Below are 15,053 nucleotides of genomic sequence, written 5' to 3' on the forward strand. Positions count from 1 at the left end.
TTCCACAATGTTAAATGTAACTATAAACTACTAAAAAACATGGTGTCCATTAATAAATTTTAATTGTAATTATTGGCAAATCGCTGTGGTATAAGGGGAATAAAACACTTCGGGCCATGCTTTGCTTCCTCTGCTTTGTGTCAGGATACATCATACCATCTGTCTTGGATTATTTTCTTATAACAGCTCGTCCTGTCGTGTTTTATTCTTTACATAACAGCTGCTCTGACAACAGTAGCTCTATACGTTATTGTTTATATAGTGACAACTCGTTTACAGGGACTTGTATGGCAGATACTTCATAATCTAAGCCCAATAATTAACATTAAAAAATGTGTTGTTATTTAATAAAGAAAAGCATATAGTCATTAGCATGGTAAGCTTCCTGTAAAGAGATGTTTATTTAACATTTATGGGAGGAGTCTTGGGTATTTGCACGTTGTAGCAGTCGGTAAGTTTTCCATCATGGGAAAATCTTCAGGACAGGGGATGTAACATGACACACGTCTCCTGTTTTTTGTTTGTTTGTTTGTTTGTTTGTTTTTCTTTTTCTTTTTTCTAATTAACATGAGAGAGAGACTGCTTATAGCTGCTATAACATAAGTGATTTACAGTACCTAACCTTTCTTCCACAACATTAAATATAACTATAAATTGATTTTTTTTTTAAACCATGACATGCTATTCATTAATCCATTCATCCATTCATTTTCCGTACAGCTTATCCTACACAGGGTCACGAGAGAGCCTGGAGCCTATCCCAGGGAACTCCTGGCAGAAGATGGGAGACCCATCCTGGAAGGATCACAGAGCACAACTGCACACACATTCACACACTATGGACAGTTTAGAGATGCCAATCAGCCTACAATGCGTGTCTTTGGACTTGGGGGAGACGTTGGGACACATCACACCACCTCATCTTGGATTCACTTTCTATAACAGCACATTTCGTCAGGTTTTATTCCTTACACCACAGATTCCCAGCCCTGGTCCAGGACCACCCACCTGTCCTACACAGTCTAATGTTTTCCCTGCTCTAACAGACTCAGGAGGTGCTGTTAATTAGCTGATTAATTGGATTAAAAGGTGTATAGGGAACAGATTAATATGTGTAGGACATGTCTACCCCATGTCCAGGACCAGGGTAAGGAACCTGTGCCTTTTTGAAAGGAGTTTTTACAGCATTTCTTCTTCTTCTTCTTTTATGCATTTAGAGTCATATTTAATAAACGGATTAGTGTGTAGAACAACATGACCCACAATGCATTGCGTCTGCACCAGCCGTACGCGTCCGATTGGCTGGACGGCTCGCGTGCGTCGAATGATTTTACCGGAAGTTAAAATGGGTTTGTGTCAAATTTAGCAGAGCTGCAAGAGGCACCATCACTATCCTATTGATCTGTTCCTGATAGTCTTTACAACAACAACAACAACAACAACAACAAACAGGTGTGTTTATTTTTCTTCCGTGTTGGCCGTTTTATGAATGTGTGTGTGTGTGTAAATATAGAGAGGAATCTAGTCGGGTAGTACCGTGAGCTGTAGTGTAATGAAGGCTCGGTGTTTTTACTCCTGTAGTGAATCAGTGATAGAGAGACTGGAGCTAGCGTGCTAACCTTATTCAAGGCTTTCTTACTGTAGCTGCTAGTACGCATTCATCATCACGCTTTTTAAATATATATATTTTCTATTATTAATATATATATATATATATATATATATATATATATATATATATATATATATATCTCGCTATTTTGCATAGTGTTTAACAAGGGAAAAAAAGTTGCTTTGCTTAACACGTGGGTTTTCTTGCGAAACTCCGAAGTCATATATTTATATTTTGACTTTTGCTAAGCTAACTACAACTCAGTGTGATATTACTGAGTCAAGAGACTGGTTCATCTTCTCCCTCAGGCCATTCATCCCCCTTTCATTTACTACAGACTCTTATCTACATCTCTCTCTCTCTCTCTCTCTCTCTCTCTCTCTCTGTGTCTGTCTCTCTCTCTCTCTCTCTCTCTCTCTCTCTCTCTGTGTCTGTCTCTCTCTCTCTCTCTCTCTCTCTCTCTGTGTCTGTGTCTCTCTCTCTCTCTCTCTCTCTCTCTCTGTGTCTGTCTCTCTCTCTCTGTGTCTGTGTGTGTCTGTCTCTCTCTCTCTCCGTGACTGTCTCTCTCTCTCTCTGTGTGTCTGTCTATCTCTCTCTGTCTGTCTGTCTCTCTCTCTGTCTGTCTCTCTCTCTCTGTGTCTGTCTGTCTCTCTCTGTCTGTTTGTCTCTCTCTCTGTCTGTCTGTCTGTCTGTCTGTCTCTCTGTCTGTCTGTCTCTCTCTCTCTCTCTCTGTGTGACTGTCTCTCTCTCTCTCTGTGACTGTGTGTCTCTCTCTCTCTGTGTATGTGTGTATATATATATATATATATATATATATATAATATATATATATATATATATATATATATATATATATATATATATATATATATACACATACACACACATACTATGCACACACACACACACGCACACATATATATATATATATATATATATATATATATATATATATATATATATATATATATATATATATATATATAAGAAAAATTAGGTTTCCGTTTCAACAATGTAAATTTGCAAGTGGGAATATAAAAATGATAACTTGAGACTGTTCTAATTTTGGAAGAGAAATCATAAACAGCTGTTATTTCTAGGACCTATTTACATTTGTGTAATTCGGCTAACAAGAATTATATGAGAATTTAATCAGTTTGAGACTTTTGTATTATATTTTATATTTTGGGTCCTGTTTAAATACAGAGATAATCATTCAAAACAAGTTTTGCATTCATTTTCTATATTTTTTCTTCCCTTCCAGGAACATATTAAATTTAGTTTCAGTATCTTCAGTCAGATTTGTGGTATTGCCAATGCAGTATTTAAAATACTTCAAATGTGTCACATTTGTCTCATTTGTTCCTTAGTATTTGTGGATAGAAGGAAAAACTGCAAAAGCTGCTTCATTTTGTTTCAGCCATATCACTTACAAAGCATGTTCTCTCTCTCCCGCTCTCTCTCCCGCTCTCTCTCCCGCTCTCTCTCTCTCTCTCTCTCACTCTCTCTCTCACTCTCTCTCTCTCTCTCCCGCGCTCTCTCTCTCTCTCTCCCGCTCTCTCTCCTTATATGATATAGTATAAATTATATAAAGAATAATGAATGAAGAAAAGCTGAAATGCAGTGAGGAGTTTGTTTACGGTGACAGTGTTCATATCTAAGCAACAACGTTCTCTTCCTTTCCATGACATGTTCGTATGTCCCAGTACTTGCATACTCTTTTACTACACACACAAAAGTATAGACTTTTCCTTCCCAAAAAGAGTACGTACTTTTAGTGCATAGTATAAGTAGGTGAACTGAGATGCAGCGACAGTTTTTTATGTCTTTCTTGTAGGATCGCTTCTTAAGAGGAAACAAAATTGAAAGTATTAATTCTTTAGGATCACTCCACCATCTTTACTTTACGCAGTTATGCTGTGTGCTTATGATGATGTCCGCTGTTCATATACGGTCGATGCTTGTACAGTTAGAAAATTAGAGCTCTTATGCGTTATTGCTGATTTTGTGGTTTATGTCTGTTCTCTAGAACATCCAGCCCTGATGGACCAAAACAGTGGAAATTTAACATTTAGCTCCTTTATGAACTTCTGATTTCGACTCGTACTCAGAACTGAGAATGGCCTACATGAGCCACGTTATTAGAGCAGAATGTGTTAGAAAAGAGAATATTAGATATACATTTTGATATGATGGTCAGGTCAGAACTCTGTTTAATGTTTCAGTACCTGATACTGCTCTGGTTCTGACATTGTCTTGATAGATAATGACAGTGTGGGTTTTTGTTCCCCCAGTTTTCTCCCTATTTTAGTCATGTCCACTTCCTACCCATTAGGGTGGTCTCCCCTAATACATGACAGCTACCAACCAGGGAGGGTGAAGGCTATCGCATGCTTCCTCCAAGGTACGTGTTCCAGCCGGCAAAAACTTTTCAAACTGCTGCTGATGCAACATCGGAGGAAAGCTCTTTCCCCCTTCTTCCACATGCGTGAGCTTATAGACGCCCACGATGGGCTAGTTTTGCTGTGATTGATAGGGGGAGAGAGAGTATGCTATTCCTCCCTCACTTAGAGCACCGGCCATGGATGGCTGTGACATCATCGGGATTCAAATCCGGGATTTCCGGATGATTGGAAGAACGCTTTTCTGTTTTCTGTCACAGCATAAAATACATCAGTGGATTGAATCAAAAGTTACCAATCCAGCGTTTCAGGCCGACGTCAACCCTGAAACCGTGCTCTCCTCATTTATAATAGGTTTTCTATTCTAAGCTCACTTCCATTCATTTTACACTCACTAAAACAGTCATTCAGGTAAGAGGACGTGTTGGAAAGAAATGTTGCATCTTTTATACAGATCACTGATCACCTTTACTGGCTCTTTGTCTGTTTTCGAAGGTTGTCTCGTCGCAGTGACGTATCTTGAAGACGCTGGACAGCTGAGAAGACGGTAAAAGCGATGGCATTGAGTCTACCATGAGGTTTGAGCTGAGGACATCAAATGAAACATTGCATTCAACTTTGACAACCAGGTACCGGCTTTCTTCACGGTCACTCCATAGACGCATTTATTCTAACTTATGAGTTTGTTTAAAAATGCTTTTCACCCTCTAATCCAGGGGTGTCCGATCTTATCCGCAAAGGGGCGGTGTAGGTGCAGGTTTTCATTCCAACCAAGCAGGAGCCACGCCTGATTCCACCTGTTTAATCAGTTGATCTGGGCTTTCAATAGATTCAAATGTGGCTTCTGCTTGGTTGGAATGAAACCTGCACCCACACCAGCCCTTTCCGCATAAGATTGGACACCCCTTCTCTAAATGCTTTTATGTGGACACACCATTACTTTTTTTAAATACCTCAGAGTTTTATATAGGTTTTAATCAGTGTATTCATAGTATTTGAAAATGCTGATGCTAATTTGTAACTGCGTTCCCACACATGTGCATGAGATTTTAGTAGTAACTGAAATTCAATAGCAAAATGGGTATTTGTGCTGCATTTGATTATATAGTACAATAACTCTATATTTAACAAATTTAAAAGGAAAAGCAAAGTCAACCTGACTATTCATTTCAGTAGGAAGTTTAGTAGTATTGCTGCTGTAAGCACAGGGACAATGATCGTTAACACAATTTCAACACACTTGGTACTATCCGACTTTATACCACAGCTCTGTTGGATTCTCAAATGGGATTGGCCAGAAGGTCTTCATTCATTTTGTCTAATAGCATGGACTGACTAGTTCTTACTGTATTTCAAATGCTAGTTTAATTAATTAGTGCACTTATTCTTGTATGTTATTGTATCTGCATAATCTAATGCTAATATTTTTAAAAAATATTTTTTTAATGTTGTTATTTAACAAGACATACTTCTTGATATGGTGAGGCTTTCTGTTAGATGTTTATTTAACATTTATGGCAGAAGTCTGCAGTGTGAGCATGTTGTAACGTTAAGTACGTTTTCCTCCATGGGAAAGGCAGATGACTTTATGCTTACTGGTTTCTCTGTAGCATGACCGGTTGCTGTAGTAGGACAATAATTCAATTCACGGTGGTAACATCCCTCTGCATTATGGATTGTTTATCTATAATAGCACACCCTGTTATTTTTTAAAATTCTGTACATACCGTGGACAGTTGTGGAGTATTAATGATTTATAATGCCATTTATAATGATTTATAATACTACCACGTGTCACCCAGGAGAGGACGGGTTCCCTTTTGAGTCAGGTATCATCCTTGTCATCTCAGAATTGCCGCATGTCATTGCCACTATCGCCTCTGGCTTTCTCATTAGGGTTCTAAATCTGCATCCTGATTTCTGTAAAGCTGAATTGCGACTATTGTTAAAGGTGCTACACAAATAAAATTGCATTCACACACTTCAGCAAGTTCAATCAATTCTGTTAATGTTTTTTTTTGTTTGTTTGTTTTTATACCGTAGCATTACTGATGAAATTATATACTGGTCAGTGCTTATCTTTCACATGCCTGCATAATGTGGCGCAAACTGCATCTTTGCATTTTTACCTGAATTGCTGAACAAACCCGTTGCTAAGCAACTGCATGCTGTCGATGTGTTGAACTAGGGGTATGGGTTTAATCGACTCAAGATCTTCAGTAGATTGCAAAGGCCATAGGCATATCAGTTAATGTTCTTTCCTGGGAAATGTTTGCCATGTTAGTTTGAGTTCAACCGCATCATGTATGCTATGTTTGATTTAGTTGCTAAGCTACTTGTGGTTTTATTTATTTATTTATTTATTTTGAATGACAGTTTGTTCAGTTGAAATTTTACAGTTGAAGTCTACATCTTTAGATTTTCTATAAGATCGGTTCCAGAAACCAATATCCAGTTCAAAATGTGCATTTTGGTATTTGTTTGAATTATTTTGGTTCAGATTTCAAAAAAAGCACTAATTCAGGCTTAAATTGAGTCATTAGCTGGTGCGTGAAGAGCCCAGCACACAGCCTGGGACAAAGGAACACTGTTGAGTTTGAGTCTTGGCAGCTTCTTAATGGGCTGTTTGTGTTTTTCTAGCTGTCATGGAAACCAAGGCAAATGGTTCGATGGAACCCAAAAGGTATGTACTAAACTGTGTGTCATTCTTTTCTCTATATATATAGCTTCATGAAAATCACCTTTTATTAAACTACTATTTTATTTTGTATTTCATTCTTCCTGCATCTGAGTGATCTTTGAGTGTCATGTCACGTAGATTGAAGATTAAATTAAGAAAATACACAGTTCAACCAACACGTATGTTTTTCATACTTAGAGTAACGACAATTTTTGTGCCTTAACGGTGAACGTCAGCATTGTGACGAATTAATGCAATAGGTGTAATAGTTAATTATTCCTTTTTTTTGTACTAATAACCTGGAAGATATGTAGAAACCAATGCGTTACGCCTAACCTTAGAAAAAATGTATTCAGTTGCTGAGAAAAGTCCAGAAGCTTGTTTGTGTTTGGATGCGCATCCTGTCAGTCATTTACATTTACATTTATCTTTATTCATTTAGCAGACGCTTTTATCCAAAGCAACTTACAAATGAGGAAATACAAGCAAAGTGATATCAAGAGGAGAACAATACAAGTAGTGCTACCATACAAGATCTTTAAATTGAGTTCTAGAAAAGCAAAATGTGCAGAGTAGAGGTGTAAGTGCCAGAGTAAGGTTTTATTTATTTATTTATTTATTTATTTATTTATTTAGGATAATGTGGGGTTGGAGTTTTAGGGGTTAGTTAGGTGTTCACGGAAGAGGTGCGTCTTGAGCTGTTTTTTGAAGATGGTGAGAGATTCTGCGGTCCGGACTGAGGTTGGAAGTTCATTCCACCACTGAGGGACAGTTAGTGTGAAGGTTCTGGAAAGGGACCCTGAGCCACGCTGAGTAGGCACTACTAAGCGTCGGTCATTAATCGATCGCAGATTGCGTGAGGGAACGTAGGCCTTCAGGAGAGAGTTGAGGTAGGAGGGTGCTGTTCCAGACAAGGTCTTGTAGGTGAGCATCAAGGCCTTGAATTTGATGTGGGTGGCTACAGGAAGTCAGTGGAGGGAGATGAAGAGGGGTGTGACATGGGTTCTCTTGGGCTGGTTGAAAACGAGGTGTGCCGCTGCATTCTGAATCATCTGGAGGGGTTTGATGGAGCTGGCCGGGAGGCCCGAGAGTAGTGAGTTACAGTAGTCCAGTTTCGATATGAAAAGAACCTGAACTAGTAGCTGTGTAGCCTGTTCTGTGAGATAGGATCTGATTTTCTTGATGTTGTACAGAATGAACCTACAGGACCATGCAGTTGTTGAGATGTGGTCTGTAAAGGTCAAGCTGTCATCAAAAATCACTCCAAGGTTCCTGGCTGTCCTGGTTGGCTTGAGTGTGGTTGAGCCGAACTGTACGGTCATTTGTTAGACACTCTTCTTTAAGGGCCAGCATAGATCCTGGGGATGGTGCGTTATGCAAAATCATTCAATTTGAACCCACCTAAATATTATCTATGAATGAACTTGTACATGGTGACAAACAATATGTTGTGGTATTATTAAATAATTTACACAGGGATTAAACAGATTTGTTTAAAAACACAAGTTTTCTGTTTTTTTCTCACTCTTTCTTGCAGTGTGGTGGAGAATGGGCAGCTTCCAGACCCTGCCCACTGGGCTGTAGCCGACGTAGTCAATTATTTTAAAGCTACTGGATTTGAAGAGCAAGCCAATGCTTTCCAGGATCAGGTAGATTAAATTGCTATACTGGTTTTGTTTTTACGCACTTTAGTTTTATGTTAACACTGTATATGTGTACAGATTTTTTGGGTTACACCTGACATGTCAATTATAAGATGTAAAATACCTCAGAAGACATTTAGACTCAATTTGTAGCTAGAATCTAGCAAGGATCATTTAAAAAAAAAAAAACAAACAAACAAACAAAAAAACCCTTTTAAACAGGTTCCATCGGGTACAATAGCGTTCTTCAGTCTGTACTTATGGGACAGCTTTTAAACTGTACAACTGAGAGTCAGTTCAGTATGTGTCTCAGAGAGTTTCCTGTTTTTTTTAAACACTTAAAGAGTTCATTAAGTAAGAAATAAACATGCATATAGGGGAATTTTATTCCTCTCAGTTTGCCAATGCAATTTTTTATTTATTTATTTAGGAATGAATGACACATTGTACATGTTTATAGATGCATTTAATGTTGCAGAACATCTGTGAAACAAGTTATTTCCTGTTTTTCCCCGCTTACCAGCCCCTCTTTTCTTTCTCTTTCTCTCTCTCTCTCTCTCTCTCTCTCGAGATGTTAATGTGTTACTTAGAAATTGCCCTGAAGATGTTCCCATGTTTAAAGCTTAAGTTACAGCTTTAGCTCTGACGTTTACATGCACCGACCCTCAAGGCTCCTTCCATAAATGCTAAATTAACATTTACTCACAAAGTTTCACCATATCAAAATGTTTTTTTTTTTTTTTAATATATCGATTTATGTCTAGTGTTCTATAGTTGTATGTTGTTACCATAGAAACAAAATATTAGAACTAGTACATTATTATAAACGTGATGTGTCGGTCATATGATACATCGCTATGACATAACAATATGGTTTCTAGTATAACTCTACCTGTTGGGCAGTGTAAGTAATTTGCTAACTTACTAGAAAGCAGTTTGTCAGCTTGCTGTTTATTCCTGTGATTACATTATAAACCATGATAAAAGGTTACACAGTGATCATGATATGAAAATTTTATATTGACACATGTATGAATCTGTATCACCACTGCATGGTGGAATGGGAGATGAGTAAATACAAGGTAATTTCTCTTTAGTAGTTTTGTTTCATATGACTTGAACCTTTTCTCCCTGCAGGAAATCGATGGCAAGTCTCTGTTGTTAATGACTCGGAACGACGTTCTGACTGGACTCTCAATAAAACTGGGTCCGGCACTGAAGATTTATGAGTACCACGTGAAGCCGCTTCAGACCCAGCACTTAAAAAGCAATGCCTCGTAGCACTCCGAACGGGCCCAGCCTTGGAAGACAATCACGCCATGGAACAGCAGGGTAACTGCAGACTGAAGACAAGGCCATGTTCTCATGTGGGTTTTATGCATCCTTGTGGACAAATACAGAAACTTTAATGTGAATTTCTTTCTCGTTCTAAATTAGTTGTACAGGTACAACTGTTTCTTTTTGGTGTGTGCGTGCGCGTGTGTTTGTTGGGTGGGCGGGACATGGGGTTGTTGGACTGGTGTTATGACTGAAGTTTGTTTTTAAAAATGACCCTTTGCAAACGTAAAAACGGCAAAATATTCATTATTTGCAATTTTTACAAGTTTTTAATGTAAAACATTGTGTGAAAGTATTTGGCACTAAGACAATAAACACTATTGTGTAAGGTGTTGCTAGGTGTAACATGAATTTTCAGAGGCTTTATTGAAAATCAGCTTATTGCGTAATTGGTCTGTATATAAAAAGTGACTAAAGGAGTGGCAGATCAATTCATTTGTTGGTGCTTGCTTCCTGTTCTCCTTAAGGTATTTAAGTCTTTTAATTGTTATAAATAAGATACAGCACACATGATGGTGTTTGCCTGTGAAAACTAACCATGCTGCAGCTGTATGTGTTTTTATTAAAGATTTATTGAAAACATACTTAACTAAGGACTTTTAAGCAGTGTAACTGGTAGCTAGAGCCTGGTGTCTGATTCAAACCAGGCTCCTTTTGTGTTTAACTGGGTTACTTACATTACAAGACAATTACACATATATAATTGCTTACTGATTCATTTTTCGACACGAGGATTACAAAATAACTCTTTTTGAATGACTAATTTCTGAAGCTGTTCTTTGACTCATCTTGATGGATTGGAAATTGGCGGTGTGTCTGATGTCAGTGCTTATGTAGTTATGTTCATTTATACAAGGTGTCTTTTTAACAGAATCCCTTCAACCATCTGTCTTGCAATAGAGGATTCACTGAATGTATGATGTTTGCAATAACTTGTGCTTGAATGAAAAAAGGCACTGACTCAACCATAATCCTAGTTACCATTCCAGTGAGGAACGGATCACAACCCGAATGACTAATTATTATAAAAGTTGTATGCAAGTTCCATGACTGGATGCCCAAATTAGTTCTTATATCACTGTATTTTGCTCATTTTGGGGAATAATTGTTCTATTTTCCAACACCATCTGCAATAATACAGCATTGTATAAGGAATGAAAGGAATCCATACAAGATTTAATCTGTTTGTTACAAATACATTTAGATCTAATTTCACATACCTTCAATTAGTGATCCAGATATTTCTTTAAACAAACAAACAAACAAAAAAAAAACAACAACAACTCACAAATGTGTTTTAAATCACTATTAACCCTGCACAACATTGTGTAATGGTGTATATGTATACATGTTCCCATTCAATTTATTTATTAAAGCTCTTATTTATTAAATGTGAGTAGTATTTTTTGCGCCATTGCATTCAGAGCCACACTGACCAATTCAGGTCTTTTAAAAATTAACTTGTGTATATTTTTAGCTTTTACTTGTGTTCTGTAACTCCACTTGTGAAATTTGAATACATGGGGTTAATTTTTTTGTTGACTTGTTTTTACTGCGGTTTATTAAAGTCTGTTTAAGACGGCCTTGTTTGTGGATTCCTCATTTTTCTGAACAGTTTCACAGTTTGGCTTGTGGTGTCCTGCATATAGTTCCTGTAATGTTGCCTGCTGGATTATCAAGAGGTAGAAGGACCTGAAAGAGGAAAAAAAGGGAAGCCTTGAAGTATTATGACACTTAAATGATTTCAAGGAGTCTTAAGATTTTGTCCTACTGAATAGCAAGTTGTGAATCCAAGTCTCAGGCCTGCCAGGGAAGACACTATCGTATGCTTGTGATCTTTCGGATTGTAACTCGATTGCCATTTAAAAATAAATAAATAGCTAAACAAAGTGAACCAAATTATGATATTATTACGGGTTTGTTCTTTTTTCCCTTAACAGTGGCTGATGTTTCATGAAATGTTACTCTACCTTCTAATTAACTAAATAACTTGGCATTGTATTTTATAAATAAACAAATAAATAAATGCAGCTATTTAAATCTTTGTTAAATTGCTAACACATTACGAATATCATTGTACCTGATTTATTGTCAATGTTCCTGATAAGTGATCACCTCCCCTAATACACTTACTACATAAACAACTCACATGACACAATATTCATGCTATTAAACAAATGTTGGAGTTTTCTGTGAAAGTATTTTGATTAAAGTATACTGCAAGAGTAATGCCATTGCCTACATCTAAACAAATAAACAAATAAATAAATAGGTCATACATGCCAGTCAGCCCATTTGTGAATGGCAAATCATTACTTTGTTCAGTTCCTTGTGTCACTCGGTTATAAAAGAAAAAATAAATAAATAAATAAAATATATATATATATATATATATATATATATATATATATATATACACACAAATATAAAAAACTAAAAACAGGCAGCATGGTTTTTGCAAGAACTCATTTCATCCTTTGTTTTTCATTGTAGAATGTGTTTTATATTTGAATAGATTGGATAATAACCCATTTTTATTGATTTGTGTTTAATGCATAGATTTTAAGCATAATAACCCATAACCCAGGCCAAGCTGGTCAAACTGGTCTACTAATTTATACCAGCTTTTTTATTTCTTGACTAAATTGCTCAATAAATGTGTGATATTTTCTACTTATCTTACTGTTGTGTTATTTCCTTTAAAAAATCACGGATGCATTAGTTATGGTCATTCGGAAACTGTTTCCATAGTAAAAATGGAGACTGTGAATATGCATTGTAATCAGGCAAAAGATTCTCTGACCATAATGGTCTCAAGATTTAACATTATAAGCTTCCCAGACAAAATAATATTTGCATTCACCAACAGCAGTGCCTTATCCAAAAATGTCAGGAAGCTTATAAGCCAATAAATAAAATAGTATTTAGTAGTAACTTAAACATGCTTTATAGAAACCAACCTCATCCTTATTGGAGAGTCCCAGTTTAGTCATGTCAATTGTAAAGTAGTGCTGGTTCGGCATGATGATTTCAATCTCCTCGACCTATGAGACGAGATGAAATAGCTTGACATAAAGGTGCATAACAATGAGTCTGTTTTTTAAACCTAGATTATTAAAATGACTATCAAATCAAATAAATCAGACTGACTTGCCTCTGGCAGTCTCTCAAGAACAAGAATCTGTGTATCGTAGAGTGTCTTCTGAACAGATGGTGAATACTCCCCACGATCGTAGGGGCCAGCAAACTTCTCAATGATGCTGTCCTTCACAGTTTTCCTGCAAAGGCAGCATGCATTACAGATATATCATGCATTTCATAGTATTTTACTTTATCCTAAATTAAATAGCCTTTTATATATATATATATATATATATATATATATATATATATATATATATATATATATACAGTATATTTACCATGCCATGTCAAAGTTTACTTCCTTGTGCTGGTTGTAGCGCCACCTAGCATAAACAGAGGTGCAGAAGACTCTGTCCTTGGCTTCCTGCAGAGTGGTGAAGCGATCTTTCAGGAAGCCCTCGAAACCTGACTGCGTGGTCTTCAGAACCTTCATGTCTTTGATTCCGCTGTGGATCACTGCATTCGCTGAGAAGATGCACAACAGTGGTGACCAATCTTATCCACAAAGGGCTGGTGTGGGTGCAGGTTTTCATTCCAATCAAGCAGGAGCCACACCTGATTCCACCTGTTTATTTAGTTGATCCTAGCTTTCAGTAGACTACCAGGTGTGGCTTCTGCTTGGCTGGAATAAAAAAAAATACTACCCCCCCCCCCACTAGCCCTTTCTGGATAAGGTTGGACAACCCTGATGTTTTGGATGGAGAGGGACCATCCGGCTTTTTATCATCGCTCAGTTCAAAAACCTGCATCTCTGATTGTATGGGGGTGCATTAGTGCCTATGGAATGGGCAGCTTGCACATCTGGAAAGGCACCAGCAGTGCTGAAAGGTATATTCAGGTTTTAGAGCAACATATGCTTCCATCCAGATACCATCCCAGCTTTACTTCTGAGAGACTCTGCCACTCTAAGATACTCTTTTTATACCCAGTCATGTTACTGACCTGTTGCCAATTAACATAATTAGTTGAAAAATGTTCCTCCAGCTGTTTCTTTTTAGTAACACTTACTTTTCAAGCCCCCGTCCCAACTTTTTTGAGACGTGTTCCGGAAATCAAATTCAAAATTACCTTATTTTTTTTCTTAAAATGGTACATTTCCTCAGTTTAAACATTTGATATGTTTTCTATGTTCTATTGTGAATAACATATGGGTTTATGAGATTTGCAAATCATTGCATTGTGTTTTTATTTACATTTTACACAGAGTCCCAACTTTGCTGTCATTATAACTGTTAAATATTTGTTTCCTCTCACCATTTCTGTACTGTTCAACCTCACAGAAGCGCAAAGACTCTGGAGAGAGGATGAATGCATGGGCATGTTCAACTGCATTCTGCAAAAAAAGTCATTATCCTTAGCACTTATTAGAATCATAAAATATAAGGACATGGGAGAGAGACATCTCTATTAGTGATCATTTTTGAGTTAGCAACACCTTTTCGAGTCTCTTCCATGGAGCTTCCTCAATGTTGACCTTTGCTCGTGTGACATGTTTGAATGCTGTCAGGAAATGATTGCAGATGTCCAAGGCAAAGCCCTCAATGGTTTTAACCTGCAGTCAAACCCAGAATGTTTGCCTAATAAGTAATCGGTTATACAATACCCATTTTTGGTATCAAATTAACACCTATACTGCCTGACTTAATGTCTGTAGCAATCTCAAATGTCACAAAAAATTACACCTACTCCTTTTAGCTTAGCCAGGGCATGGACAGTGTTTTTGATGGTGTCGGTTGGAATGATGTCCGAGTTGTCTCCAGTGAGGTAATCTTTCAGAGAGTTTAGCGTAAGCTGCACATCTGCTTTCAGCTCCAATATGTAGTGTTGATTCCTCTCCCTCCGAATATACAGAACTTTAACTTGCTTCTTCCCATAACCTGTCCTCACAAACTCAACATTCTACAAAATAAAACATTTCAGAATGAAACAGTCAGCAATATTTGGTTATGCAGGTTTGAATTCTTTATATCTATAAAGAAATTAAATAAATAAACTGTTTACCTGGTTTGAGGTAGTCATATTTCTCAAATAGGTGCAGTGAGTGTCTGTGCCTTTACCCTCTATTCTTCAACAGGAGCAGGATTTATGAGGACAGACGATTATATTTAGGGGGTGGTATCATTTGTGTATTTTTGCATTTCGCAATGGGTTCAAATAGTCACGTCTATATAGGGGGTTGAACTGTTTTAAACCATGAATTTCTGTTCAGATGGTTTATGTTTCGATGAATTTTA

At 37.1% G+C, this 15,053-nt stretch overlaps 2 protein-coding genes across 3 annotated transcripts; one reads left to right on the forward strand and one right to left on the reverse strand.

Moving 5' to 3' along the window:
- Positions 1 to 1,356: 1,356 nt before the first annotated feature.
- Positions 1,357 to 11,257, forward strand: samd13 (sterile alpha motif domain containing 13). Of its 2 annotated transcripts, none has more exons than XM_053635276.1 (5): positions 1,357 to 1,452; positions 4,510 to 4,643; positions 6,655 to 6,697; positions 8,232 to 8,343; positions 9,475 to 11,257. In XM_053635276.1, exons 3-5 carry the CDS (start codon positions 6,660 to 6,662, stop codon positions 9,616 to 9,618), a joined length of 294 nt encoding a protein of 97 aa, XP_053491251.1. In that variant the 5' UTR covers positions 1,357 to 1,452; positions 4,510 to 4,643; positions 6,655 to 6,659; the 3' UTR covers positions 9,619 to 11,257. The 2 variants fall into 2 exon arrangements, with proteins under 2 accessions (XP_053491251.1, XP_053491253.1); XM_053635278.1 differs by lacking the exon at positions 1,357 to 1,452 and adding an exon at positions 3,069 to 4,016.
- uox (urate oxidase) lies at positions 10,831 to 14,947 on the reverse strand. Its single transcript, XM_053635275.1, has 8 exons — positions 14,821 to 14,947; positions 14,506 to 14,718; positions 14,255 to 14,371; positions 14,074 to 14,152; positions 13,098 to 13,284; positions 12,830 to 12,953; positions 12,636 to 12,719; positions 10,831 to 11,367 (listed from the first exon to the last, which is right to left on the reverse strand). The coding sequence occupies exons 1-8, from the start codon at positions 14,836 to 14,838 to the stop codon at positions 11,293 to 11,295; spliced, it is 897 nt and encodes a 298-aa protein (XP_053491250.1). The 5' UTR covers positions 14,839 to 14,947; the 3' UTR covers positions 10,831 to 11,292.
- Positions 14,948 to 15,053: the final 106 nt, after the last annotated feature.

This window comes from Ictalurus furcatus, chromosome 10 (genome assembly GCF_023375685.1).
Source record: "Ictalurus furcatus strain D&B chromosome 10, Billie_1.0, whole genome shotgun sequence".
Classification (NCBI taxonomy): Eukaryota; Metazoa; Chordata; class Actinopteri; order Siluriformes; family Ictaluridae; genus Ictalurus; species Ictalurus furcatus.